We start from the raw sequence: 26,363 nt of genomic DNA, 5'->3' as shown, positions 1-26,363 counted from the left end.
GTTTCTTGACTGTAAGGGAAAAGCTAGTGGAAAAGTACAAAGCATAAGAGAGATATGTACTGACAAATGGAGGGACTTTTCAGGGGAGGTACACCACATGCACTGAGACTGGAGAGGTGATAGTCTCAAATTTTTTTATTATGTGGGAGACAAGGTTCATAGATAATATGCTGCACCTGAACTAATACTCTGCCTGAACCTCCCTATTGAAGATTTCCTCTTCCTTTTGTCAGCAAACAATTCACTTTTCCTTGGACTTGCTATCTGAGTCCTGAAGAAACATTGTTCTTATACCATGGGAAGTGGCGCCTCAACCCACCATCATTTTGCTTTCCAGAATGCAGAAAAAGGTATGTGTTTCCCACCTCCCAAACTAGTTCTGGGTACCCCAAAGTTTATGTTGCAAAGGAGGGACTTGTCATGATAGAAGCAAAAACCATTATATTTCTCCTCATGCAACTCTTCAGCTTCTTCTTGTGCTATGACCAGCAGAATGTTCAGCTGAGTATCTTAGGACTTGGTGAAGTATATTTGACAGAATTAAAATTCACTCAAGGGGTCAGGCTGTTCATTGGGGTTTATCCCAAACTATATAAGTGAGTGACATGGGTTGGGCAAAAAAGGGATGAAAGAGCACTCCAGGTAGAGGGTACAGCACAAAGGTCATGAAGTAGGTAGGAGGGAGGCATATTCAAGGAACTAAATGGTTTGAAGTGAGTGAGAGAGGGTAGCCTGACATGTGGCTGCTGAGGTAGACAGAGCCCAAAGCACTGAGATCTTATAGAATTTTAAACTTTATCCTAAAGGCATGAGGAACCATTGAGAAATTAAAAATAGGAGTTCTATAATAAGATTTTAATATTAAAAGACCCTTATTTAAAGATCTTCTGGCTTCCATGAAGAAGGGATTGAAGGGGGTAAGAGAAGGAGAAGACAGAACAGTTTAGAAGCTACCGAAGTCATCTAAGCAAGAGGTGATGACGTCTTAGTCCAGAGTTGGTGGCAGTAGAGATGGAGAGAATAGAGTAAACTACAATAATATTCAGGAGGTAGATTTGACAGAATCTAACTGATTAGATGTATGAGGTGAGGGAGAAGGAACGGTCAAGAATGATCTCCAGATTTCCGGCTATCAACACTGTGTAGATCAGGGGTCCTCAAACTTTTTAAACAGGGGGCCAGTTCACTGTCCCTCAGACCGTTGGAGAGCCGGACTATAGTTTAAAAAAAAACGATGAACAAATTCCTATGCACACTGCAAATATGTTATTTTAAAGTAAAAAAACAAAACGGGAACAAATAAAATATTTGTATTTGCATGTGTCTCCAGGTTTCCAGCTACGACCCCTGGTGTAGATGATAATACCACTTACTGATGTAATGATAAAGGAGAAGAACCAAGTTTGACTAGAGGGAAGATGATGAGTTTATACATGCTGCTGATGAGTTTCTGCACTCTGGGTTGGCGGTGCCCATGAGACATGCAGGTGGAAGTGCTAAGTAGGCAGCTGCATATTCAGATCTGCATTTGGGGGGAATGTTGGGCTGGAGATATGTGCATTTGGAAGGCATCAGAGTGTAGGTGGTTGTTGAAGCCATGAGGGTCACTGAAGTAGCCTAGAGCGAGAGTAAAACCAGATCAGAGACCAGGGCCTAGGACAGAGCCAAACTTATACCAGTACTTAAGCATCAGGTAGAAAGAGGTTGATCCAGCAAAGGAGGCTAAGGAGAGCAGTGGAGGTGTGGGAGGAGGCAAAGGGAATAGTGACAGCACCTTGTTTACAGGGGCCTGTGCATCTCTGTAAGCTTGCAGCTTCCTTGCTTTGTAGTTGGGCAATATGTCCTAGGCTCAACTTGCACATTTTTGATCCCAGACCAGGAATAGCTATTCTCCAGGGTGTAGGGTAGGTATTCATTGCTACCAGGTCGGTTATTATTCCTACATTATTTTAGTGAACAGATTCAGAAAAAATATATTATTTAAATAAAAATAATCATGACCAATTTGTATTTAGGATCACAATATTTTTACTTATCAACCTTGATATATTTATACTAGAGGCCCAGTGCATGAAATATGTGCACTTGGGGGGCGGTGGTCCCCTCAGCCCGGCCTGTGCCCTGTGCAGTTGGACATCCCTCTCGCAGTCTGGGACCCTTCTCTCCTTACTGCCTGCCTGCTGGCTGCTCCTTGCCACTGGGCTTGCTGCTCCTTAGTGCTGCAGTGGAGGCAGGAGAGGCCCTGCCACTGCCGCTGTGCTTGCCAGCGTGAGCCAGGCTTCTGGCTGAGCGGTGCTCCCTGCTTGGAAGTGCACTGACCACCAGGGGCAGCTCCTGCATTGAGCATCTGCCCCCTGGTGGTCAGTGGGCATCATAGCGACCGGTCATTCTGCCGTTCGGTTGATTTGCATATTAGCCTTCTATTATATAGGATCTCTTTTCTCTTTATCCTTAATGACATCAATATGGTATTATTTACTCTATCCCATGACATTTAAATAATAGTTTCAGAGTAATATAAAAATACTATTATAAGCGATATGATTACTGAAAACTCTTTAAGAGTCCTTTGCAGTTCTTTTGATCTTCAGATATATCCACTAGGGATGTACAAATTACTGAACTTTCAAGTCATTTGCAGTAACTCCTTTCTGTGAGGTGATGCCACCAACTTAAACATGGTTAGAATCACTTGTTTAACTTTTGCTTTGGATTTTTAGAGATTGAGATTTTCACTTTAATTTGTTTTATAATTTTGTAAAACATTTATACATTTACTGTTCCAATTATATGTTGCTGTGTAACAAACTATCCCAAAACTTAGTCGTTTAAGACAAGTATTTTATTCTGGTCATGATTTTGTGGGTCAGAAATTTGAAAAGGGTCCAGCTGGGGTGGTTTGTCTCTGATCCTCAAGGCAGCTGGGGCTGGAAGCTCTACCTCTATGACAGCTCTTCATTCAGTATCTGAAGCCTTGGTGCCCTTTGGCCGCTCTCTCCCCACATGATTGCCTTGTTCTTCATATGGGGTTTTAGCATCTTCCTATGGGGTTTTAGCAATCAGGTGTATTTGTAACTTGCACCCTAGCATTTAGTTTACACAATGCCAGAGCAAGAAGTACTCAAGTGTTAATATATTATGCTGTGGGGAGGGAGGATGGGAAAAAGGATCTAAAACTATCTTGTACCTCACATGCCCCTCTCAATTAAAGATAACCCCGGCCCCAGAGAGAGAACTGGAGGGAGAATAAAGAGGCAGAGAGAGGCGCTGCCTGCTCCCCCGGCCCTAATTGGCCGAAGCAGGACACAGGATATAAGTATGTCTACTTGGCAGTACTTGCCTTAAAATGCGTGAGGCGAGGTGTTAGCAAACAACATTTTCAGGGAAACTTAATGGCCATGATATTCTTCAGTGCTGCTTACACTTTAACGCAAGTAAGAGTCACATGTGGAGCTTGTTAAATCTGCAAATTTCTGGGTTCCCTGTAGAGATTCTGATGCTACAAGTCTAGGGCGAGGTCCAGATCCCCAAGTGTTTCCCACGTGTTCTTAAGGAGTCTGTAGCGCTTACCCTGGGCATGTCTTTCACTCTTCTGAACATGCATTTACAGAATGCAATTGGTAGAGCTTCAACCTCATCACTTATAATTTAGTAAGTGCCTTTGAGAAATATTTACAGTATGACTTTTCCCCCACTCATAGGAAATCAAATTCAGCTGTGCTTAAATTCCTCCCAGGTTCTCTTTTCCCACTCCACCATCATTTTTCTTCTTAGGGAGATCAGCAAGAATTGTATTAGTTCCCTAATGCAAGCTAAATATATTAACCCTTTGCACTCCGAACCATTCTGGACATTGGCTACCAGCTACTCGACGCTACTTTGCGGCGGAAACGTGCATTTACTGACCCTTGTATTATTTAGTATAATTTTGGAACCAAGTAACGTATTATAATGATATTGGACTTACATGAATTGGGTGACATCGAGGAATGTATATTTGCAAAAAAAAACAAAATTTTATTGTTTATAATTTTGTACAGTATGATAAGTTTTGTAACACTCCCCAATATGCATTGCAGGCTGATTAGTGCATGTTTGACAGTAATAAGTGGTTTGACGCCTGCCACCAGGTGTTTTCCTGTTAGAACACACAATGCAGTCCCGTTTTCTTTGTCCCACATCGGGAATATGTAGTTTATTGTTTAATCCGACACAAAACCCGCTGACATTTCTTGTATATATCTTAGTAATTTTACGATATTTTGATTTAATTTCTTGTGCCATTTCAAGATAAAACTTCAGGGAAACATGCATGTCTCAAAAAGTTGCGTTGAAATAACTCAATTCCCCGTAATCACTAATAAACTGCAATGTCCCCTGAGAGGGGACATCCGAGTGATATGCTAGAATTCCGATGTCCCCTGAGAGGGGACAGCGGAGTGCAAAGGGTTAAGTCAATCTGTCTATCGTTCATGCGGCTGACCTGCGTGAACCTGCAGGCTTTCCTGTGCGATCCAGCTTTATCTACAAATAACTTCATTCACCACCGGCGGCACATCCAGGCCTTGAGCTTAAGACGAATCTAGTTATTTATATGGACAGCTGTCCTGCTCTATGGACCACAGGTCCCAAAGCCCATATGAAGAATTAAAAGTCCTCAGGCCATCCTGTGGTGACAGTCACCCAGCACAGGTCCTCGCAAAAGCACAGCCCAAAGGCTGCCTGTGTGTTCGATAGGCAGTGCCTGTGTGTTTGATAGGCAGCACCGTCGTGGCGGTATTGCGACGGGGACCCTTACAGCTGGGGATGTCGGAATATGGGGAGAGCAGCACAGAACCCAGCACAGAACCCAGCACGTGCTCATCACCACCGGACCCTACAGTGTGTCGTAATGTGCATGTTTTTTGTTGCTTGTTTTCCCTGGTCATCATCTAATTCATCACCTTTTCCAGATGAGAACATTGAGGACCACAAAGGTGACTCACCTGAGGCCACAAAGCTGGTCAAAACACTTTCAGGCCCAGAACCCAGATCTCCTGACAGTCGGTTTATTGTTAAAATATCAAAATGCTCCCTCCCCGCCCACGCCTGCATTATCCCACTTTTCAAGGATGCTGCATCCTTGCAGTTGCTCCAGTTTTCATATCCTTCTCAGAATCCTGACAGTCCAGCCTTTTCATCTCCACTCATGTAAATATTTTCATTAAAAAGTGGGAATCCAATACACCTCCAGTGATAGGAGCAGAACCAAGAGGTAAGAATGGAGGTGGCCTGAGGCATAAGTGGGGAAAAGAGCACCCCAGCCAGGGGGAAGGCAAGTCCTTCCTACCAGCACCAACGGTCTGTGCCTCCTCCACCGTCTTGTCCCCACATTACAGTGGGAGAGGTGCCCCTCCCCTCCTCCCAGGCCCAGGGAACCCCAGCTCACAGGCTTGCTTCCCCATCCATGTCACAGCCTTCAAGGCGGCGGCCCTGATCCAGAGATGGTACCGGCGCTACATGGCACGCCTGGAGATGAGGCGGCAGTGCACCTGGAGCATCTTCCAGTCCATGGAGTACGCTGGGCAGCAAGACCAGGTCAAGGTGCGGTGGGATGTGGGACGCCTCCAGCTCCGCCTTCCAGCCCCTGGGCAGCAAGGCCCAGGTGCCCAGAGGTGTAGCTGATCTGGACCACTCCTGGGCCTCTTCTCACTCACCTCTAAAGCCAAGTCTTCTTGGGTTCTTCTGTAGCTCCACGATTTCTTCAGCTACCTTGTGGACCACTTCACCCCCAGCAGTCACAGTGAGAGTGAGTATGGGCTGCCACACGGCGCGTCCTCCTGTCTCGGGGTCGTAGGTCTGGGGGTGAGGTGGGAGCACAGGGAGTGAAAACGTGAATCTGGTGACAGCTGGGAATGAGCAAGGAGGACCACAAATAAATGCAGAGTGGACTTGTATTCTGGGTTGTCCCGGAAGCACACCTGGAGACAAGAGTTTGAGTGCAAGGAGTGTATTTGTTAAATACAGGAAACAGGGTGGGTGGGGAAGGAGTGGGAAGGGATTCAGGGAAGGCAGCCAAGAAAGCTAGCAACTCAATGTGCCTGGGAAATAAGGCAAATCACACGCCCGAATGATCCCACCTGAAGGCAGAGGAAACCTGAGTCCTTATATTGGCAGCTCCTGAAAGTCATTGGTTGGAGGCTGCCGGGAGGGGCAGACAGGAAGGATTGTTAATTCCACAGCATTTCAGGCCTGCCAAGCAGGGCTTTCTGTGGATCCAGGGAAAAGCCCTCAGGCTAGAGATGCAGGGCCAGGCAGTTGGAAATTGCCTGAAGGGCACTGAGCACCATAAATGCCCTGGAACTTGTTTCCCACATGGCTTTTCCCCTTCCCCTTCTCCTCCTCCTCCTCCTTCTCCTCCTCCTCCTCCTCCTCCTCCTCCTCCTCCTCCTCCTCCTCCTCCTCTTCCTTCTTCCTTCTTCTTCTTTTCCTCTTCTTCTTCTTTTCTTCTTCTTCTTTCCTAATCTTCACCCTAGGATATTTTTCCCATTGATTTCCAGAGAGAGTGGAAGGGAAGGAGGAGGGGGGGCGAGGGGAGAGAAAGAGAGAGAGAGAGAGAGAGAGAGAGAGAGAGATGTAGACAAACACATTGATTTGTTGCCTCCCACACACGCCCCCACCAGGGCTGGGGATCCTGCAACCAAGGTACATGCCCTCGACCAGGAATCAAACCCAATCCACAGGCCGACGCTCTCACCTGATCTAAATTGGCCAGTATTTTCCTTTCTTCTGAACAAACCTAGGCCCCTAAGTTTCCATCCTTTCTAAGTCTGACACATCTCAGTCTTTTAAAATAAAAGTAGAAGGGAATTGACACAAGGACATACATAACCTTTGCCTCCTGCCCATCCTAACTTGTCACTTTCCCCTTTTCTTTCTCTCTCCTGTGCTGGAGCTGATGCCAGACTGGCCACTTCACGCTTTATAAGGTTGGCGAGATTCTGCAGGAACATAACTCTTGTTATATATAATAGCCTATGGTGAAACTTGTTTTCTTATATGTTGCTTCACTTAAAGTCACTGAACCTATTGACAGCATTAAGTGAGGACCTACCGTCTGGTCCAAGGAAAGACTCCTCTGTGTTGCCTGAGGGCTGACTGCATGTCTGATTGTAAGCTGCCACCCTTTCTGTCCTGGCAGGGGACTTCCTGAACCGCATGTTTACTGAGGAGAGAATCCCCCGGGACTCTGAGGTAGAGAAATGCAGCGACTATGAATCCATAGAGGTGCCAGACAATTACACGGGGCCACGCCTCTCCTTCCCACTCCTTCCTGACCACGCAACTGCCCTGGTGGAAGCTTTCAGACTGAAACAAGTAAGCTCACCCAGGAACCTGAGTCACCACCAACTCCTGGTCACCTGCAGGGGGAGAGCAGATCAGAGCAGAAGGCAGGACCCCAGACTTAGGGTGTTTGTGTCATGGGTCCACTGGAGAGATTCCACTCACTCCTCCTTTGCTTAGCCAGGACCTGTGATCAATCACCAGGTCCTATGGACTCAAAACTTCTCCTAATAATGTAATCGCCCTTTGTTCATCCGTCCCACAGATAATTATTGAGCACCGCTATGTGCCAGCGTGTTCTGGACATGGGGACACAGCAATGAGCAGGACAGACACAACTCCCTGTCCTCATGGGGCTGACATTCTAGTGGGGAGACAGACACATAATAAATGACCATAAATGAGTAAATGATGTACTCATTCTCTCCATTCAGAACAAAATCCCTGCAAGTAGCCAGGCCCTCCCTTGTCAGAACAGTTTATTTATTATTACTTGCCCAGGCCCCAAGTAAATTGTGTGTATTAGAAGGTGGTAAGAGCTATGCAAAAGAATCAACTAAGTTCTAGGTGGGAGAGAGGGCAGTTTTATCGAGTGGTCTGGGATGGCCTCTGAAAAGGTGATTTCTGAGCAAAGGTCAAATGAAGGTGGTGAGGGAATGCACCAGAGGAGGGAGCCAGGGAAAGCGTATTAGGAGATGGAGGCAAAGAGGACAGGGGGTGAATTTTATTCTTCTGAAAGAGATGGGGAGACATTGAGCACAGGAATGCTATCATCTGGCTTGCTTTTAAAAGTAATCATTTTCTGTGCTGAACAGAGTGTAAGGAGCAAGGGCTGAAGCAGGGAGGCCAAGTCAAGAGGCTACTGCAATAGTCCAGGCAAAGATGATTGTGGCTTGAAATGCTGGTGGTGGAAGCAGAGGCGGGGAAAAGTGGTCGGATTCTGGCTCTATGCCAGATTCTAATCCTTCCCTCTTTCATATGAATTAATTCACTGCAGGAGGAGTTGGGGTGATTTTCTCAGTAATGTCAGGATTACTCAGTACCATCAGCTTGCGTGCACTTATTCATACTTGGCTGAACAATCATGTGTTTCTCCCCAGATAAAGGCCAGGGGGGATTTCATAGAGCAGATAGAGGAAATCAGTTCAACATTTGGGTGATGGTGAAAAGCAGAAACAAGGGTACAAATGGCTGAAAAAAAAGGATCTGTGCATAGGGTCCCAGGGGCAGTTGACTAGGCTCACTTTTGGGGAGGCCCATCTTCCCTCACAAATATCAGTGTTGTTCTGTTCCCTCCCTCCTCTTCCTCCTAGTAGCAGCTACATGCTCGCTATGTCTTGAATCTTTTGCATGAAACTAGAAAACATCTGGTACAGCTGCCAAACATCAATCGGGTCTCCACCTGTTACAGTGAGGAGATCACAGTGTGTGGTAAGAGCTGGTCTGAATTGGTTCTATATGCTAGACCCAAACTAGAAAACTCTGCCTGTGATGGGGGAGGAGGAAAGGCAAGGCTGGGGGGAGTGGGGGGAGGAGAAGGGGAGGGGGACGGGACTCAGTGGCCACGTGGGCAGGCCGACTTCACTCCCTCACACTGAGAGCAATCGCATATTTGCTCCAGTTTCTTAAACTAGAGGTGGTTCAGTGAAGGACTAGGGGGTCACAGGGCCAGCCTCTTCTTTATTTTACCGAGCAATTCATATTTGACCCCAAACTCATGCTCTCCATTCAGAACAAAAACCCTGCAGACCCTCCCTTGTTAGATCGTTTATTTATAACTAGAGGCCGGGTGCATGAATTCGTGCACAGATGGGGTCCAGCTGGCCCACCCCGATTGGGGCCGATCGGGGGCCAGGCCGGCTCGGGGGAGAGGTCACAGGTATTTGGCCGGCTGGCCCTGCCCCCAATCGGGGAGGGGGGGCGATCAGGGCCGCAGTGCCTGTCAAAGCAACAGGTCGTTCCTGTCGTTCCGGCATTCCAGTCGCTTGGCTTTTATATATATAGATTGCTTGACGAGGCCCCAAAGCCTAGTGAATATTCCTGCCATCCACATATATTGTCCCAGACAGAAATCCTGTTAGTGTCAATTTTTCCACCTCCTTATGTTTTCATAAAGTCCCCCACAGTTTATATTATAGATGGACACCCCACCCTTTAATTTAGGGGAGGCAGACTGTGGTACAGCAGGTATTGTAAAATGGCACTTCTAGGAACAGGCAGTGTACAGATAGGTCCTGAAATAGTCTTAAATTTTAAAATTAGTTTCCAATATTTGAAAATTAGAGGATTTCATATTAAAATCCAGATTCCCAACTTCTCTTGGAAAATCTTGCAAGGCTGACCCATAGGGAGTTGCAGGTTCTGTTCTAGATGGGGTGAAGTGTCTTCCATTCTCGTCTGGGCTTGCAGCCCCGTCCTATTCTGCCCCATCTTTGCTTCAGTAAGAAGACAGGTTGTTTACTATTTATGATAATTATGCAGGAGAAATATTGTGTTTCTGCTTTCAATATTAACTACCCCTGCAACAAGGGATATTAATAATTATTCCTATCTTACATGTGGAAAAATGACTAACCATAAGTTCTTAACCTTGCTAGTTTTTTTCTGGGTATTTTCCTTTTTTAGAGTAAAAAAATGAGAAACAATGGTAAGGACCAATCAAAACTGATATTCCTTTTCTGTTTTTGGTAGGAGATTTACATGGTCAGTTGGATGACTTAATATTCATATTTTATAAGGTATGAATGTTCAATTTAAGTTTCTGTCTTTCTCTGAGGTATAATTCAGAAGTTTGAATACAGCATCTAATAAACAAATTATTAACTATTGCTTGGATTTTAAAATATTAGATATACATAGCATATTTATACATATAGAAAATATTAGAACACACAGTAGAAAATATATAATATAAAAGCCAGCATTGCATTATATTCCACTATATAAACTGTTTAAAAAATACAAAATCTGAGGTTAATAAAGAGAAGGAATCATTATTCAGAAATTGATTTTCTTTTTTTCAAATAAAGAGAATTTTTATTATCAAAGCAGTTGAAAGCTATTTTCATATCAATTTTTAATTATAAAATGCAGAGCATATAGCAACATATAGTATATGAATATTCTGTTTATGTAATATAACTTTGTAGATATACTGCATTTCCCAAAGCATGTTGCCGTGTATTATGTTGTTTAATCCTAAGGAATCTCTGGCAGTTGTTATTGTTCATTAAAAACAATGCTGCCAGGACTTAAAACTGGCCTTTGGGTCACAGGTTCAGTGTCCTTTGCACACACCACATTCCAACACTCGGGCTTTGCGTAAAACATTTATTTTTATGAACATGTCATAACCTCAGCCTGGCTGGAAAGGAAATATAAGACCAATAGAAAATATTTCCACCTCTTACTGACGTTTTACATTTGGAGGAGAGCCAAAAACTCAGAATTGGTGTTACATCTGATGTAAATGTCAAGTACACGTTGGCCTAACCTGATTTCCTACTCCCTTCGTTCTCGGCCTCCTCTGGGACTTGAATCCTTGTTGGGAAGAATGGCCTCCCATCCCCAGAACGAGCCTATGTGTTCAACGGTGATTTTGTGGATCGAGGCAAGGATTCGGTAGAGATCCTGATGGTCCTTTTTGCCTTCATGTTGGTTTACCCCAAAGAGTTCCATCTTAACCGAGGAAACCATGAGGACCACATGGTGAACTTACGGTAAAACCAAAACATGCTTGGTATTTGATATTTACTTGTTGCAATTGTAAAAAGTTATTTTGTCAGAGTTCCTTATCTTCTAGATGCTTTTTAAAATAGTTTTTCAATTTTATAAAGTAGAATACACAAGATATAACATTTTAAAAGTTTAAAAAAAATTTACACATTATCCTACTATTCTAATAAGACCATTAAATTTTTTTTACATACCCATACTCTTTATCATATAAACAATAAAGTTTAACTACAGAAAAATTAAGGAATACAGATAAGCAAAAGGAAGAAAAATTAAAATATACGATAACTTGTCTACCCAGAGATAATGTTTAATTGTAGTCATTTTGATGATTAGTCTCTTTTCTATATAGTTAAGTACATGTATAAGAATATGTATTTTATAAAAATGCAATTGTGTCATAACTATTGTCACTAAATTTAATATCTATTTTTTTGCTTTTAAATCTAGATATGGCTTCACCAAGGAAGTGATGCAAAAATATAAGGTGTGCTGCCTCTAAAAGCAAAAGTTTCTCTGAGCTCTGAATAGTTGACTGAAGTATTTGAAACTTAGTGTCTTGTGCATATCATTTTTCAGATGCATGGCAAGAAAATACTACAAAGACTGCAAGATGTTTTCTGTTGGCTTCCACTGGCCACGCTGGTGGATGAGAAAGTCCTGATTCTTCATGGTGGTGTGTCAGACACGACTGACCTAGAGCTTTTGTCTAAACTAGAGAGGCACAAGGTACTGACTGGATAATGAAATTAGTGCACATTTTACTAAAATACTCCGTTTCACTATCAACATAAAATAAATGTTATCTTGCATGCTGACTCCAGTTGACTAAAAAGGCCTGGCCAGTGTGGTTCAGTAGTTGAGGATCAACCTATGAACCAGGAGCTCACAGTTCAGTTCAGTTCCTAGTAGGGCATATGCTGGGGTTGTGGGTTGAACCCCAGTATGGGGTGTGCAGGAAACAGCCAATCAATGATTCTCTCTCATCATTGATGTTTTTATCTCTCTCTCTCTCTCTGAAATCATTATATATATATATATATATATATATATATATATATATATATATATATATATAAAAAAAATAGACCAGCAACTTTCAGCCTTTTTTTAACTCATAGCACATAAAATTCTGTGGTACACCAAAAAATATATTTTTTACTGATCTGACAAAAAAATAGGTATAATTTTTATCCATTCACACTGAATGGCTATTGTGTTAGCTGTTGTCATTTTTTTTACTAGTAATTTGACAATCTAAGGGAAAAGAGGTCAGTGTCCCTGACTAAATGTTCAGGTGTTGCATGTTTTAAATTCTATAGTTTTTCTGGCAGAAATTATGTTTCTATAATTCTTATGGTACACCAGTTCGAAAATTGCTGCATTAGACCATTAAAAGGAGAAGGACTGAGAATCCACGGCTGGGCTCAGGGAACAAGTTGCTGTGACCAATTAGTGATGTTTGCCATGGACATGAAAGTGAGGAGCTAGTACCATGTGTTTCCATCCCCGATCTAATAACAGTTGGAGTAGAGAAGCCATAAGATACCAGACACATGTAAGAGTCTATGATGAAAAGAAAACCATCCTGTTACTTACAGTTATGCAACCTTGAACAAGTTACTTAACTTAGTGTAACCTCAGTTTCTAAAACTGTACAATAGGGATATGAATAACTATATCATAGATGTTGTGAGAATTAAATGAAGATATATGTGCATCTGCCTTACAAAATTTATACTCAGTAAGTAGAAATAGTATGAACTCCATTTGGCTGAAGTAGCAGACAACTTCAAATAATAATGGCTTAATATTTATTTGTTTCTCATGTAAATAAAAGCTGGAGGCCAGCAGTCCAGGACTGGTATGGTAACACCACAAAGCCATCGGAGACCCAGGTTCCCAGGTTGCATTATGGCCCAACATGGCTGCTTGCGCTCCAGGCATCATGACCCCAGTCTAGCCGGCATAACTTAGAGAGCAGAAGAAAGGCATGCTTCTCCCCTTTAAGGATATTTGTTTGAACGCACAATTTCTGATCACAGCTTTGTCATAGGTCAACACTTAGCTGAAAGGCAGGTTGGAAGCTGTAGTCTTTATTTCAGGGGGTGTCTGTAAGAATCCGGGTTTCTATTACTAACGAGGACGGATAGACAGATGTTCAACATTGCTCAGTCTGTCCCTGTGGCTCCCAGATGCACGCCTTTCTTCCCATACACAGAATCATGTTCCTCCCCTCCCCAAGGGAGTCTGTACTCAAGTCTCATCCACTTGCATCCAGCTCAGAGTCTGAGGTTTCTGGATTCAGGTCCTATCTACTTGGCTTGACTATGGTTCCTTGAGGTCTGATGACTAAAAGATGTTACGTGTCCCTGCGCACCAAACCCCGTGTGGGGAAGAGGAAAGGTTAACCCCTTGGCAAAGGTGGAAGAGGGGAGGCCGGCAACATTTTCAGTAGCTCCCTGCAAAACTCCTCTCAATGTCTCCACAGCCTCAGCCCTTTCGTGTTCTTGACTGAGAGGGAGGGTCCCAGGTGATGTAAAACCAGCTCTTAGTATTTCCTTTGTCAGTTCTGCATGTTGTCTGGTACCTCATTGTCCTTGTGTTTTTTGTTTGTTTGTTTCAATTCAAACATTTCTATTCCGCTGCATCCAGGTAGAGACAGCAAGTTATGGTAGATCAGAGTATCTCATGGGAAGAATCACATTTAATTATGTAAATATAGGAGAAGTGGGGACTTTGGAAAAGATTGCTAGAGCTTCCTGTGGCTTAGCAAAAAGCTAGCTTCCCAGCAGTTGGTTTGCAAAGCTCTGGGGAGGAGTGATGTCTCGATCTGAGTTCAGGGCCACTTGGAAGGAAAACACAAAGAAAATGGACTCTGGATTCGGCCCTGGTATAGTCTTGGTATCTCTGTGCCTCAGTTTTCTTATCTCTACTATAAATAAGGATGCTACTTCATCCAGGTGTGACAGCCATTGAATTAATTCATGTGAAACTGTAGAGGAGGATGGTATTTTATAGGGGTGGCCTCAGGGTTAAGCAATTAGTTCATATAAAGTGCCCAGGACAGCACCTACTTGGAAAGGGCTCTCCATGTGTTAGCACTGCTATTCTCCTTAAGAATCAAAGCTAGGGATGCCTCATGGAGCAGATAATAATATCCTTAAAATAAAGGTACCTGAGGGGGACTGATAGTCTGGCCCTCGATGTGAGCTGGCAATGAAGAGAGCAAGAGGTGATTGAGTCCATTCACATTTTGTGGCCTTTCACTCTCTATGCCCAGCGCTGGACCTGCCTAGGAAATACTTAGCACTTGTCCAGTGTTAGAGAATAACCTCTGTTCTGTTCTCTTTAATCTGGACTCCTCCTCAAACATCACTCAGGTTCTGCTGACCCTCTCTGAGTGGCCTTCTTTGTTCTTGCCCTCAGCCAGTCCACGCCAGGACATGCCTTTCTGGTGTTCTTATATCTATTTGCAGAAGGCTCTTGTTCTCTGATTCTGTGTTGCACGGATATCCCGCTGTGCACCAGACCTTTGTCACTGATACCCTGTGGGAGGCGTGTCCCTCAGTTTTCACTGTGGTACGCAGGCATGCCACAAATGGCTGCTCAGTGCCACAGCTCTGCTCTGGTCTGGCCCCTCTCTTTCCCATGATCAGAATTCTTTCTGCTTGTGTCCTCTACGTTCTTATCCTGGTCCCGGTACCATGATGACTCTGAGTCAGTGAGAGGGACCATACTCAACCCCTCTTCCCAATTAGGCTGAAAAGAGGTGTTCCCTGCCCCGGTGAGCTAACAAGTGAGCTAGCACTCCTGTAAAATGTGATCTCACAGCAAGTGTCAAGATTTCCCTGTTCCTACATTTCTCAGCCATAAGCTGCATTTCTTCTCCTCTGCCATAGTATCTGTGAAACAACAGAAAAGTCAGTAAGGGCTCATCTTCCTGAGAGAGAGGTGCCCTTTCTCATCCTTGTCTAAAATGACTAAGCTCCCAGAGAGAAATCATGACATAGGTTAGCATTTATCCAGTTATCTGTGGTGAAGGACCAGGCTTCATAATTTTCCAATTTTTAAAAATATATTTTTATTGATTTCAGAGCAGAAGGGAGAGGAGAGAGTGATAGAAAGATCAACGATGAGAGAGAATCATTGATCGGCTGCCTCCTATACACCCCACACTGGGGATCGAGCCTAAAACCTGGGCATGTGCCCTGATTGGGAATCAAACCATGACCTCCTGGTTCATAGGTTGATGCTCAACCACTGAGCCATGCCAACCGGGCAATTAATTTCCAATTTTTCATAGATTAATACTTTCGTAAAATCTGAATGACTAGAAAAATGAAATTCAAACAAAAAATACAAGGCCACTGATCATGTGCTTGAGTGCCATCACACTACCAACTGGCTATAGAAGTTTCTAAAGGCTCACTCCCAAGTTCTGTGCCTCTCTTGTCCGGGGTCAGGACAAACCGTTCACAGGCCAGCACTTACCTGTGGACCCCAGTGTGAGGAGCATTGGCCTGATGCTCAAAAAGGACCTCTGGTTTCATTCCCTCACCTGTGTTTTCTGGACATTTGTAGATTGTTTCCACCTTGAGGTGCAAAACAAGAAAAGAGAACGAGAAGCAAGCGGAGGAGAAGGGAAAAGCCAAGCAGACGAGCTCTGCAGGGAGCCTCTCCCCGTGGTTTCTCCCCCAAAGCCGCTCTCTCCCCTCTTCGCCCCTTCATCTCAGCTCCCACAAGACCCACAAAGCTGGCCGCTCCTCCAGCGTCCCCTGCAGCACCCCCCTGGACCCCAGAGGGCTCTCCCGGCAGGCGAGGCGCTCCGTGGACCTGGAGCTGGAGAGGTGCCGGCAGCAAGCAGGCTTCCCGGTGATCACGGAGAAGGAGGAGCCCTGGGTCTTCAACCCAGAAGCTGACTCTGCAGCTGGGGAGCTGCTGGAGGCCTCTCAGGAGGAGTGGAGGCAGGTGGGTGTGGCCGGGAGCTGCTCCCTAGGATTGGGCTGCCACCAGGAGGGACCAAGGATTTAAACATCAAATCTCATCTTTCCATGTAAATTCAGGGTATTTTTTTTGCCCGCCTTTCTCTATCCCTGGTGTTAGAACATCCCAGGAAGAGATTAGTATTTGCCTGATGACTCATATATTTTAGAGTTTTGTGAAGGATGGGAAGATGTAGGCTCCATTGCCTGAGTAAACTTGGTTTAGTGACCTAACATCGCTGGGGTGAAAGGTAAGCCACGATTTCTTGGATGCGATTGTTTTATTTTTTGTTTGTTTTAATGTGTCAGAAAGATGGCTGCTGAGGCTCAAAGCCAAAGGGCTGTCAGTAGCTTCTGTCCTCCTCTGTGATTATCAGGCAACCAAAGGCTTTTCCAAAATCTCTGGAACTGTGTCACGTGGCTACCCCTAGCTGCAAGGGTGGCTGAGAAAGCAGATATTTAGCTTGGCACATTGCCACCCCAAATGCCCAATCAGGGTTTTGTTAGCAAGGAAGAAGAATGGATATTAAGGATGTGTTCACAGTGCTTGCCAAAATAGAGGCATACCTTGTTTTAATGCACCTCACTTTGTTGTGCCCTACAGATGTTGCATTTTTTTCCCCAATTGAAAGCAAAACCTTCCATCAGCAAAAGATTACAACTCGCTTCATTGCTGTTCCTCCTCCTCCTCTTCCTCTATTCATAGAAATGACTCTGAATGAGGATCTGTCTAGTTTTTAGGGAAGACACCACCTCTGTTCTCTCCAGGTTGTAGATATTCTGTGGAGTGACCCCATGGCTCAGGAGGGCTGCAGGGCCAACACTGTTCGAGGAGGAGGCTGCTATTTCGGGCCGAATGTGACAAAACAGCTGCTACAGAAATACAACCTGCAATTCCTGATCCGCTCACACGAGTGCAAACCCGAAGGCTATGAATTCTGCCACAGCCGCAAGGTGGGTGGGCCCTCGGCAGTAGCACAGGAGCGGTCCCTATTGCTCCTCCCAGGTCTGGATTAGCGAAGGCTTCCCACAACCAACTGTGCCTTGTATTTGTTACCCACTTGCAAACCATAACTGAGTCCTTCACAGTAATTTATCCTTGGCTTTTAGAGCCTCTTTAAAATTCAGTTTTGTTTGAGGCCACCACTCACCGATATCCTGAGAGGAGAGTAAGGGGAAGTTTGCTTCCATCTCATGGGTGCAAATATGGCCTGGGGTTTTCCCAGCCACATCTCTGTTCTTTCCGTCACATTGCTCGCTGTCACATGTCTCAAACAGCAGCACAGAGTAACAGGACTTCTCACGGTGCCCCAGGCAGGGATTCTGGACTGTCTGCTCCTGCCTAACCTTTGGGCATCTCTAAATCCTGCAGTGTTTGCCTAGGCTAATACCATTCGGGTGAGAGTATTCCCAGGAATACTAATTCTACAGGAGAATAACAGTTTTCTATGCAGAAAAAATAAGAGATCAAGTAATATGAGAAATGTTTAGTTAAATAGTTATATAAGTTTCTTTATTACAAGACTTCTAAGGACTTTTAATTTCCTATATTCATTGTAAATCTCCAAAAAAAGATGCAGTGTTTAGCATTTTCCAATATATTGACAATGGAAACTTTTTTCACAGAGCATCTTGGGGGCTCCGCACTGTGGGAAACTGCTTTGAGGCCTCCCACCAGCTAGTTAGCAACTTATTTGCGTGCTGGTTATAATGGCCGCCTCCGCTCATTGGGCCCAGCTGGCCTCTGAGTGGAATCAATGAAGTTTTTTCTCTGACTCCTCCTAGTTTTACTTGGGACAAAAATGTGAAGGAAGTACGTTGTGGATGTTCTATCAGAATTCAAGTTTTTATTACTTGGGTCACAGCTCCTGCCCTACTAGCATTAATGACTTTAAATAAACCCATAGGTGAGGTCAAGGAGAAATAGCAGCCCCTGAAATTGGGTTGGACCCTCTAGGATGGAGGGCAAAGGATTCTCCAGTGAACCTGAGTGGCTGTCTCTCTTCTCTTGATTTAGGTGTTAACCGTCTTTTCCGCTTCCAACTACTATGCAGTTGGCAGTAACAGAGGGGCCTATGTCAAACTGGGGCCAGCCCTGGCCCCACACATCGTGCAGTATCAAGCTAACAAGGCGACCCACATGCTGACCATGAGGCAAAGGCAAGACTTTCCCATGAGTGACTTCAGAAAAGCAGAATTATAGTGTTTATGGAACCTTTGAAGTGTCAAATGTGACTACATTTATCTAAGTTCTAAGTGAGAATTCAGAATTTGGCTCTTTCAGAAGTAAGGCGGATCTATCATAGACATTATAGGCAGGGGCCTCTTCCTTCTCCACACACCCCAAAATCTCTACCTCCTCATCATTAATGGAAGGAACAAGTTTGTTTCCTGCAAATTTGCTTTTATTGCAGTTTTTCTCAGTGGGTGCATCGTGGGTAAAATCCATGGACCAGCCACCGAGTCTTTCCAGGGTCACTCTTCTGTTCTCTCTCATCCTTAAAGAATTTGTGCTGTCCTAGCAACCCCAGCCAAAGGTCCTTGTACTCTCTGGGGATTTGGCAGATGGATTTCAGTGTACACAACCTGTTAACAATGGCCCTTTCCTCCTGGGAAGGAAATATATACTATTACTTGAATGGCTTTTGTTGGGATGATTCTGAGTTGTAATCTTAGTTAGAACATACCACACATTAAGTGTTATTATAAACCATATATGTCTCACAATGAACTTATGAAATACATCATGTAATAATTTCTACTTTTATATATGAAATTATTAAGGAACAGAGGTTAAGTCAGCTGGCCCATGGTCACACAGCTAATAAGCAGTGAAAGTTAGCCTTGACCGAGGTAGTCTTATTTAAGAACTCATACACTTATTACGCAATACTGCCTCCCACCAAAAAGTGGGCTCCAGAATATAAAGCTACTAACAGATACAGTTTTAGTGATACTAAACCAGCTTTTAAAATTATCAGATGAACTAAATTCGAAATAAAAACAAAGTTAGTATAAATCCATTGAAAAGAACACCTTAATATTTAACATCTGCCTTGTGAGAGTGCTATAAAAATACATTATTTTAAATCATTCTTGAGTCCAAAACACTCAGAGATATTGAACAGTCAAGTTATTTAAAAAATTAAGGCCAGCATTACTTTAAAAAGAAATATTATATGAAAATTTAAACTCACCAAACAATAGTAGTTAAACCTACTGTTCAGCAGAATCATCTGTGGAGCTTTATAAAAAAAAAATCAGTCATCTGAACCTCATCCCAGTTCACCAGATTAGAGTATCCAAGGGTGGGCCCCAGGCACCCGAAATACCATGATTTCATATGATTTCAGTGTTGTCACTATAAGAGGAGTCACTGCAGGGAATCCTATAAATAATATGTTTAATAACATAGTGAAAGATCACTCAGCTCTTTGAAATATTCATTGATTGCATCAAAGGAAGTACAACAGCACCCAGAAGTCACTTGTCCAACGACTTCAACTATTTGGACCACAATGGAGAACTTAGAGGGAAGGGGGGAAGTGCTTCTGACCAGCCATAATTGATGTCTTGTACAAGAACTCGGGATCACGTGTTTTACTTAGAGAAATCCTCACTCAGAATTCACTTACTTTTGGTGTAAACCCACATCTCACAGTAATAGGTTAGCCAGCCTGGCGTCCACCTGTCAAGATTGATTCCTAGCTCCACCCCTTATTAGCTATGTGACCTTGGGCTTGTTATGTACTCTGTAACGGGCATAATAGTCTTACCCACCTCAGTGGGTATTGTAACTATGAGAAAACGAAATCAGTGTTATTTTGTTATTCATAAATCTTTTTTTTAAATATATATATTTTATTGATTTTTTATAGAGAGGAAGGGAGAGGGACAGAGAGCCAGAAACATCGATGAGAGAGAAGCATCGATCAGCTGCCTCCTGCACACTCCCCACTGGGGATGTGCCCGCAACCAACGTACATGCCCTTGACCGGAATCGAACCTGGGACCCTTGAGTCCGCAGGCCGACGCTCCATCCACTGAGCCAAACCGGTCAGGGCTGTTATTCATAAATCTTGCCTTGTGACTGTTTAATGTAATAATAAATTACAAGGAAAGCATGATTTTGAAAACATCATTTATTGAGTGCTTTTTAAGTGCCAGGCTTTCTTCTAAGTGCAGTACATGAATTTACTCTTTTATTCTTCACAATAATCTTGTGAGGTAGGTAACATTTTTATTGGGCAAACTGAGGTACAGTGAAGTTACATAACTTTACCATAGTATTCTATACTGGGCAGGACAGCAGCATTCCACAGAATACTTCAAATTTATCCTATTTGTGCACAGCAGGGAAAAGTGGGGCAGCAGGGGGCCGGGGGCAGAAGTAAGAGGTGGAGCTCTTCCCTCAAAAACTGAGCCCTTGGGAAGTTGGAATATTAAGGATGAGAGAGGCAAAATATAGTAGAAACCCATGACTATTTCTTCTTTAGTAAAATGTTCCTTTTTTTCTTCTGTCCCAGGATTAGCAGAGTAGAGGAGTCAGCTCTAAGAGCTCTGCGGGGAAAGTTATTTGCTCATTCCTCAGATCTTCTTGAGGAATTTAAGAAGCATGATAATGGTAACACTGGTAAGTTAATCAAGTAAGATATTCATAAGAGAAGGAAGCTGGTAAAAACAAACAAAAACTTGTTTCGCAGTAGTTAGCAAATAAATATTTGCTGAATGAACAGATGGCCAAAAGACTTCTTTGACTACTTCCTCCATTTAATTCAAGTTAATGCCCCAGTTATCTTTTCTAAATATTAAAATTCCATGCTCTTAACAATATGAACTTGGCTAAATATAGATGGAGATGGTGAAAAGAAATGAAGTCAAGGGAAGGGTGACAAGGCCAGAACTAAGCAAAAAACAACAGGTGGGGTAGGTTACAGAAGTTTGCCCAAGATTAGCAAATTTTAATGATTTGACTTCTTGTTGTTCTCGTGTGTATTTATCTGTTCTTCATTCTATTATAAAAACTGGCAATTTTGTCTTTTGGAAAGTGTAATGGACTTTAACTACATGTACTCATATTAAAAAACAGCAGTAACTGTCATATAGTCATAACAATATTTTTTTCCTATACAAGTAAACAACCAGTGCTGTATTTGTATAATGGTTTTTCCTGTTAATTGTCTGAGTTTTGTGTGATTTCCAGTAGTATTGCCAAATAAGGCAAATAAAAACAGAATGCCAAATTAAATTTGAATTATGGACAGATAATAAAATTCTTTAAATATAAGTATGTCCCATGCAATATTTGGGATATACTTATACCTCGTGGTCTGTCTGAAATTTAAATCTAACTGAATAGCCTGTATTTTATCTGGCAACTCTACTTTCATGACCATGACCAACAAAAATAGTGACAGTGCCTAATATTTTTATTACCTATGGATAGTAAGAAGATGTCAGGTTAAAATGGTACCCACTGTTGGGCAGGAAACTGGGCTTATAGGTGACAAGACAACAACTTAGCCCTTTTCCTGTAGGTTCAATCACCCTGAGTGACTGGGCAGCTGCTGTGGAGTCTGTGTTGCATCTAGGACTGCCATGGCGGATGCTGAGGCCACAGCTGGTGAGCAGCTCAACAGATAACATGCTGGAGTACAAGTCCTGGCTGGAGGACTTGGCCAAAGAACAACTGAGTCACGAGGTAATGATGAGAACATGGTGGATGAGGGCATACTGTGGGCCATGAAGCCCCTTATGGAGAACTTTGTGTTTTTTTGTGTGTTTTTTTAAAAAATTTTTTATTGATTAAGTTATTACATATGTGTCCTTATCCCCACGTTACCCCTTACCCCCCGACTCATGCCCTCACCGCCCTGTTGTCCATGTCCATTGGTTAGGCCTATATGCTTGCATATAAGTCCTCTGGTTGATCTTCCCCCCTTACCCCCACCCTCCCCTACCTTCCCTCCGAGGCCCGACGGTCCGATCGATGCCTCTCCGTCTCTGGATCTGTCCTTGTTCATCAGTTTATGTTGTTCATTATATTCCACAAATGAGTGAGATCATGTGATATTTATCCTTCTCTGACTGGCTTATTTCACTTAGCATAATGCTCTCCAGTTCCGTCCATGCTGTCGCAAATGGTAAGAACTTTATGGAGAACTTTGAATAAGATCAACCAAATATTGAGAACCCAGAAAGGAAGATGAATGGGAAAAGGGAACCACTATTTGTTGAGTTTCCATGTGTCAGACTTTACAGTAAGGAATTTACATATGTTGCTTCAGTTTATCCTTAAAATCACACCAAGAGATAGGTATTATCAGCCCCATTGTACTCATGGGGACACTGATCACAGAGATTGAGCTACAAACCTCAGATCATAGAGTTCCTAAGTTATAGAACTGAGACTCAAACCCAGGTCTGACTTCTTTGATTTCATTCTGCTTCCTCCATTAAAAAAGGATTTATTCAATAAAACTTGTTGAATGCGTAATATATTTGAAGCTGTGGGCTAGGTACTTTATTAAAATAGCTCTATTGCAATATAATTCACATTCTATACAGTTCATCCATTTGAAATGTAGAATTCAATGATTTTTTTGTATACTCGCAGATATGTGCAGCGACCATCCCGGTCAACTTTAGAACATTTTTACCAGGTGCTACAAACTCTTAAGCCATTTGCAGTGGTTCTCAACCTTCCTAATGCCGAGACCCTTTAATACAGTTCCTCATGTTGTGGTGACCCCCGATTTCATTGTTACAAATTGAACATAATTAAAGCATAGTGATTAATCACAAAAACAATATGTAATTATATATGAGTTTTCCAATGGTCTTAGGCGACCCCTGTGAAAGGGTTGTTCGACCCCCAAAGGGGTCGTGACCCACAGGTTGAGAACCGCTGCATTAGAGCATTTGGCAGGCTGAAGGGGGTTGAGGGTGAAGAGATGGTAAAACATCTTCAGGTTTTTCTAAGAGTGTCTTATTGTCAGGATTGATTGTGTGTTGATTATGTAGTAGGAAAAGCTAAACATAGGATATAGAAGTAAGGTGAGTTTTTCTTACAGAACATACAGTCGAGTTTGCTGGAAACACTGTATCGCAACCGATCTAACCTGGAGACCATTTTTAGGATCATAGACAGTGATCATTCAGGTAAAGGCACTCATTTTCCTGTCATTTCTGACACAGCAAATATTTTACCTCCCACCATGTACCTTGGTTGCGGGCACATCCCCATTGGGGAGTGTGCAGGAGGCAGCTGATGGATGTTTCTCTCTCCTCGATGTTTCTAACTCTCTATCCCTCTCCCTTCCTCTCTGTAAAAAATCAATAAAATATGTTTAAAAAAAAAAAAAGACCAACTGAATGAGAACTTCTTATAGGGAGAATAATAATTAGTAGATGAGAGCAGGTGTTCTTGTAAGAATGTCAGAGGAAAATGAACCTTGAAAACTAGACTGACGAACTGAATGACTTCCCTCTCTCTGGTAAGGGTTCATCTCACTGGACGAGTTCAGACAGACTTGGAAGCTGTTCAGCTCCCATATGAAGATGGACATCACAGACGACGGTATCTGTGACCTTGCCCGGAGCATTGACTTCAACAAGGACGGCCACATTGACATCAATGAGTTCCTGGAGGCCGTCCGCCTCGTGGAGCAGTCCTGCTCAGAGGGAGACGCCGCAGATTGTCCACAAGCCACCAACACGAAGGGCAGTGGCTCCTGGGCTGCCACTGAGGACAGCCTGGTCTCTGTTACCCAAGTTGCCTCATAAGCGATGCCAAGCGATATCACTGGAATAGCTTCCTTATTCTCCATACATTTGTGAAACTTTATGCTGAGAATTTGCCAGCTAACATGCCTCAGAATCACCTTCGTATTTGTGGGTGCAGGGTGGTGTGTGTGTGTGTGTGTTGTATTTTTAAACATATAGGTGACATAGCCTATGTATTTAGAATTTTCACAAGGTGGGACCCAAGTATTAGTATCTTTAAAGTCTGAAGCCTACCCCAGTTATGAATCACTGATAATTCAACTCCCTCATTGTTTCCATTTTCACCTTTTATTTATTACTTTTAAAATGTCATATTGGTAAAGGAAAGTCATGAAAAATTATTTATGTAATCCCATGACCTAAACATATGGATTCTTTTGATTACTTTTTCTTATTATAACTATAGTATTACATAATTTAATGTTCTGCTTTTTAAAAATAAATCCACACCTAATTATAAGTACTTTCCTATGTTACTACATAGTCCTCATGATTACTAGTTTAATGGCTGCATAATTTTCTTTCAAATGGATGCACTATAGTCTAGTCAGCCATTCTTCAATTGTCCAACATGTGTATTGTTTCAGTTTTCTTTTATTATAAGTAACACTGTGGTTAATAATTTTATGCACATAGCTTCTTCTACAAAAATCTTTTAAATTATACATTTTCTTAGGATCAAATTCCAGGAATGCGGTTACTTTATCAAAGGGTGTTGTATTTGTCTATAAAGAGATTTACTATTTAAAAATTGGCCCATATGGCTATGAGTCTGAGAAGTCCCAAGATCTGCAGTTAGCAAGCTGGAGACCCAGGAGAGCTGATGGTGTGTTCCCAGTCTGAGTCCACATCCAAAGGCCGAAGAAGACAACACCCCAGCTCAACGACCGTCAGGCAGAGAGGGAATTCGTTCTTAGCCTTTTTGTGCTATTCAGACCTTCAAGGAGTTATGTGAGGCCTTTACTCACTTTACCAATTCAAATGTTACTCTCATCCAGAAACACCCTCACACGTGTACCCAGAAATAGTGTTTAACCAATATCCGGGCACCCCATGATCAAGTTGACATCTGAAATTAAGCATCACAGGTGTGAATATTTTTATGGCAGTTTGCTTTTCAGAACTGAGTACACCCGTTTCACCATAAATTCACATGTTTTGGGTGTGATCATAAGCTCCCCCAATCAGTTCCCCTTAGGATCTTCCCTATCTGATTAATGTCAATTTCATTCTGCCAGTTTCCTTATTTTTAAACAGAAAACAGAAGCTTGACTTCTCTCTTTTCCGTATTTCCCATATCTAATCCATCAAGCAAATTTGTTGGCTTTACCTTCAAAACACCTACAGAATTTAACATCTTCTTATTTCTCCTTTGCTAACTCTCTAGTCTAAGCCATATTGCCTCCCCACTTCCTCCTTTACCTATATAGCGGGATTATCAAACTTTTTGATCGCAAGATGCTTTTATACTCTTAAAACTTATTGAGGATCCCAAAGAGCTTTTGCTTATGTGGGTTATATCTGTTGATGTTTTCTATATTAGAAATTGAAACAAAAATATATAAGATACTTATTAATCAAGTTAAAATAATGTATCTATCACATATTAACATAAATAACTTTTTTGAAATAATTATAGATTCATAAGAAATTGAAAGATAATACAGAGATCTCATGCTCCTATCACCCAGCTTCTCCCAGTGGTGATATCTTACTTAACTCTACTGCATTATCAAAACCAAGAAATTGATAATAAATAACATATTTTAAAGAAGATTAATAAAACAAAAAAAATTAGTGAGAAGAGTGGCATTGTTTTACACATTTGCAAATATCTTTCATGACTGTCTTTTTTAAAAAAAAATTTATTGATTTCAGAGAGAAAGGGAGAAGGGGAGAGAGAGAGAAACATCAATGATGAGAATCATTGATTGGCTGCCTCCAGCAGGTCCCCTACTGGGGATTGAACCCACAACCCAGGCATGTGCCCTTGGCCGGAATCGAACCTGGGACTCTTCAGTACGCAGGCCAATGCTCTATCCACTGAGCCAAACCAGCTAGGGCCATGACTGTCTTAATAAAAGATTTTTACATCTGTTTTTGCAATCAATCAACTATTATATATTTTGTTGGTTAAAGTATATGAAAAAATTGAGCCTCATACAGACATGTAGTTGAAAAACGATGGAGTATTTTAATAGCTCTCTCAGATAATTGTGGATATTCTTTTTGATACTATAACAGTGATGGCGAACCTATTACATGCGTGTCAGAGGTGACACACGAACTCATTTTTTTGGTTGATTTTTCTTTGTTAAATGGCATTTAAATATATAAAATAAATATCAATAAATAAATATCAAAAATATAAGTCTTTGTTTTACTATGGTTGCAAATATCAAAAAATTTCCATATGTGACACGGCACCAGAGTTAAGTTAGGGTTTTTCAAAATGCTGACATGCTGAGCTCAAAAGGTTCACCATCACTGTTATAGTATCAAAAAGAATATCCACAATTATCTGAAAGAGCTATT

General features: G+C 42.5%; 1 protein-coding gene across 4 annotated transcripts in view; it reads left to right on the top strand.

Moving 5' to 3' along the window:
• The window catches only part of PPEF2 (protein phosphatase with EF-hand domain 2), a 43,549-nt gene extending 17,916 nt beyond the window's left edge, over positions 1-25,633 (top strand). The window contains exons 3-19 of one of the 4 annotated variants that reach the window (XM_023744814.1): positions 234-350; positions 5,456-5,583; positions 5,731-5,788; positions 7,181-7,356; positions 8,640-8,754; positions 10,015-10,061; positions 10,876-11,042; positions 11,509-11,545; positions 11,638-11,787; positions 15,643-16,029; positions 16,812-16,997; positions 18,061-18,203; positions 20,570-20,676; positions 21,581-21,744; positions 22,660-22,705; positions 23,117-23,204; positions 23,545-23,685. In XM_023744814.1, the coding sequence (XP_023600582.1) occupies positions 296-350; positions 5,456-5,583; positions 5,731-5,788; positions 7,181-7,356; positions 8,640-8,754; positions 10,015-10,061; positions 10,876-11,042; positions 11,509-11,545; positions 11,638-11,787; positions 15,643-16,029; positions 16,812-16,997; positions 18,061-18,203; positions 20,570-20,676; positions 21,581-21,744; positions 22,660-22,705; positions 23,117-23,163 (2,013 nt within the window). In that variant the 5' untranslated portion in view covers positions 234-295 and the 3' untranslated portion in view covers positions 23,164-23,204; positions 23,545-23,685. Of the gene's footprint in view, positions 1-233; positions 351-5,455; positions 5,584-5,730; positions 5,789-7,180; positions 7,357-8,639; positions 8,755-10,014; positions 10,062-10,875; positions 11,043-11,508; positions 11,546-11,637; positions 11,788-15,642; positions 16,030-16,811; positions 16,998-18,060; positions 18,204-20,569; positions 20,677-21,580; positions 21,745-22,659; positions 22,706-23,116; positions 23,205-23,544 lie in introns of all 4 variants that reach the window. The other 3 variants (XM_023744812.1, XM_023744813.1, XM_023744815.1) reach the window with 3 other exon arrangements.
• Positions 25,634-26,363: the final 730 nt, after the last annotated feature.

This window comes from Myotis lucifugus, unplaced genomic scaffold, assembly GCF_000147115.1.
Source record: "Myotis lucifugus unplaced genomic scaffold, Myoluc2.0 scaffold_487, whole genome shotgun sequence".
NCBI lineage: Eukaryota > Metazoa > Chordata > Mammalia > Chiroptera > Vespertilionidae > Myotis > Myotis lucifugus.
This window is presented reverse-complemented; position numbering and strand designations above follow the sequence as displayed.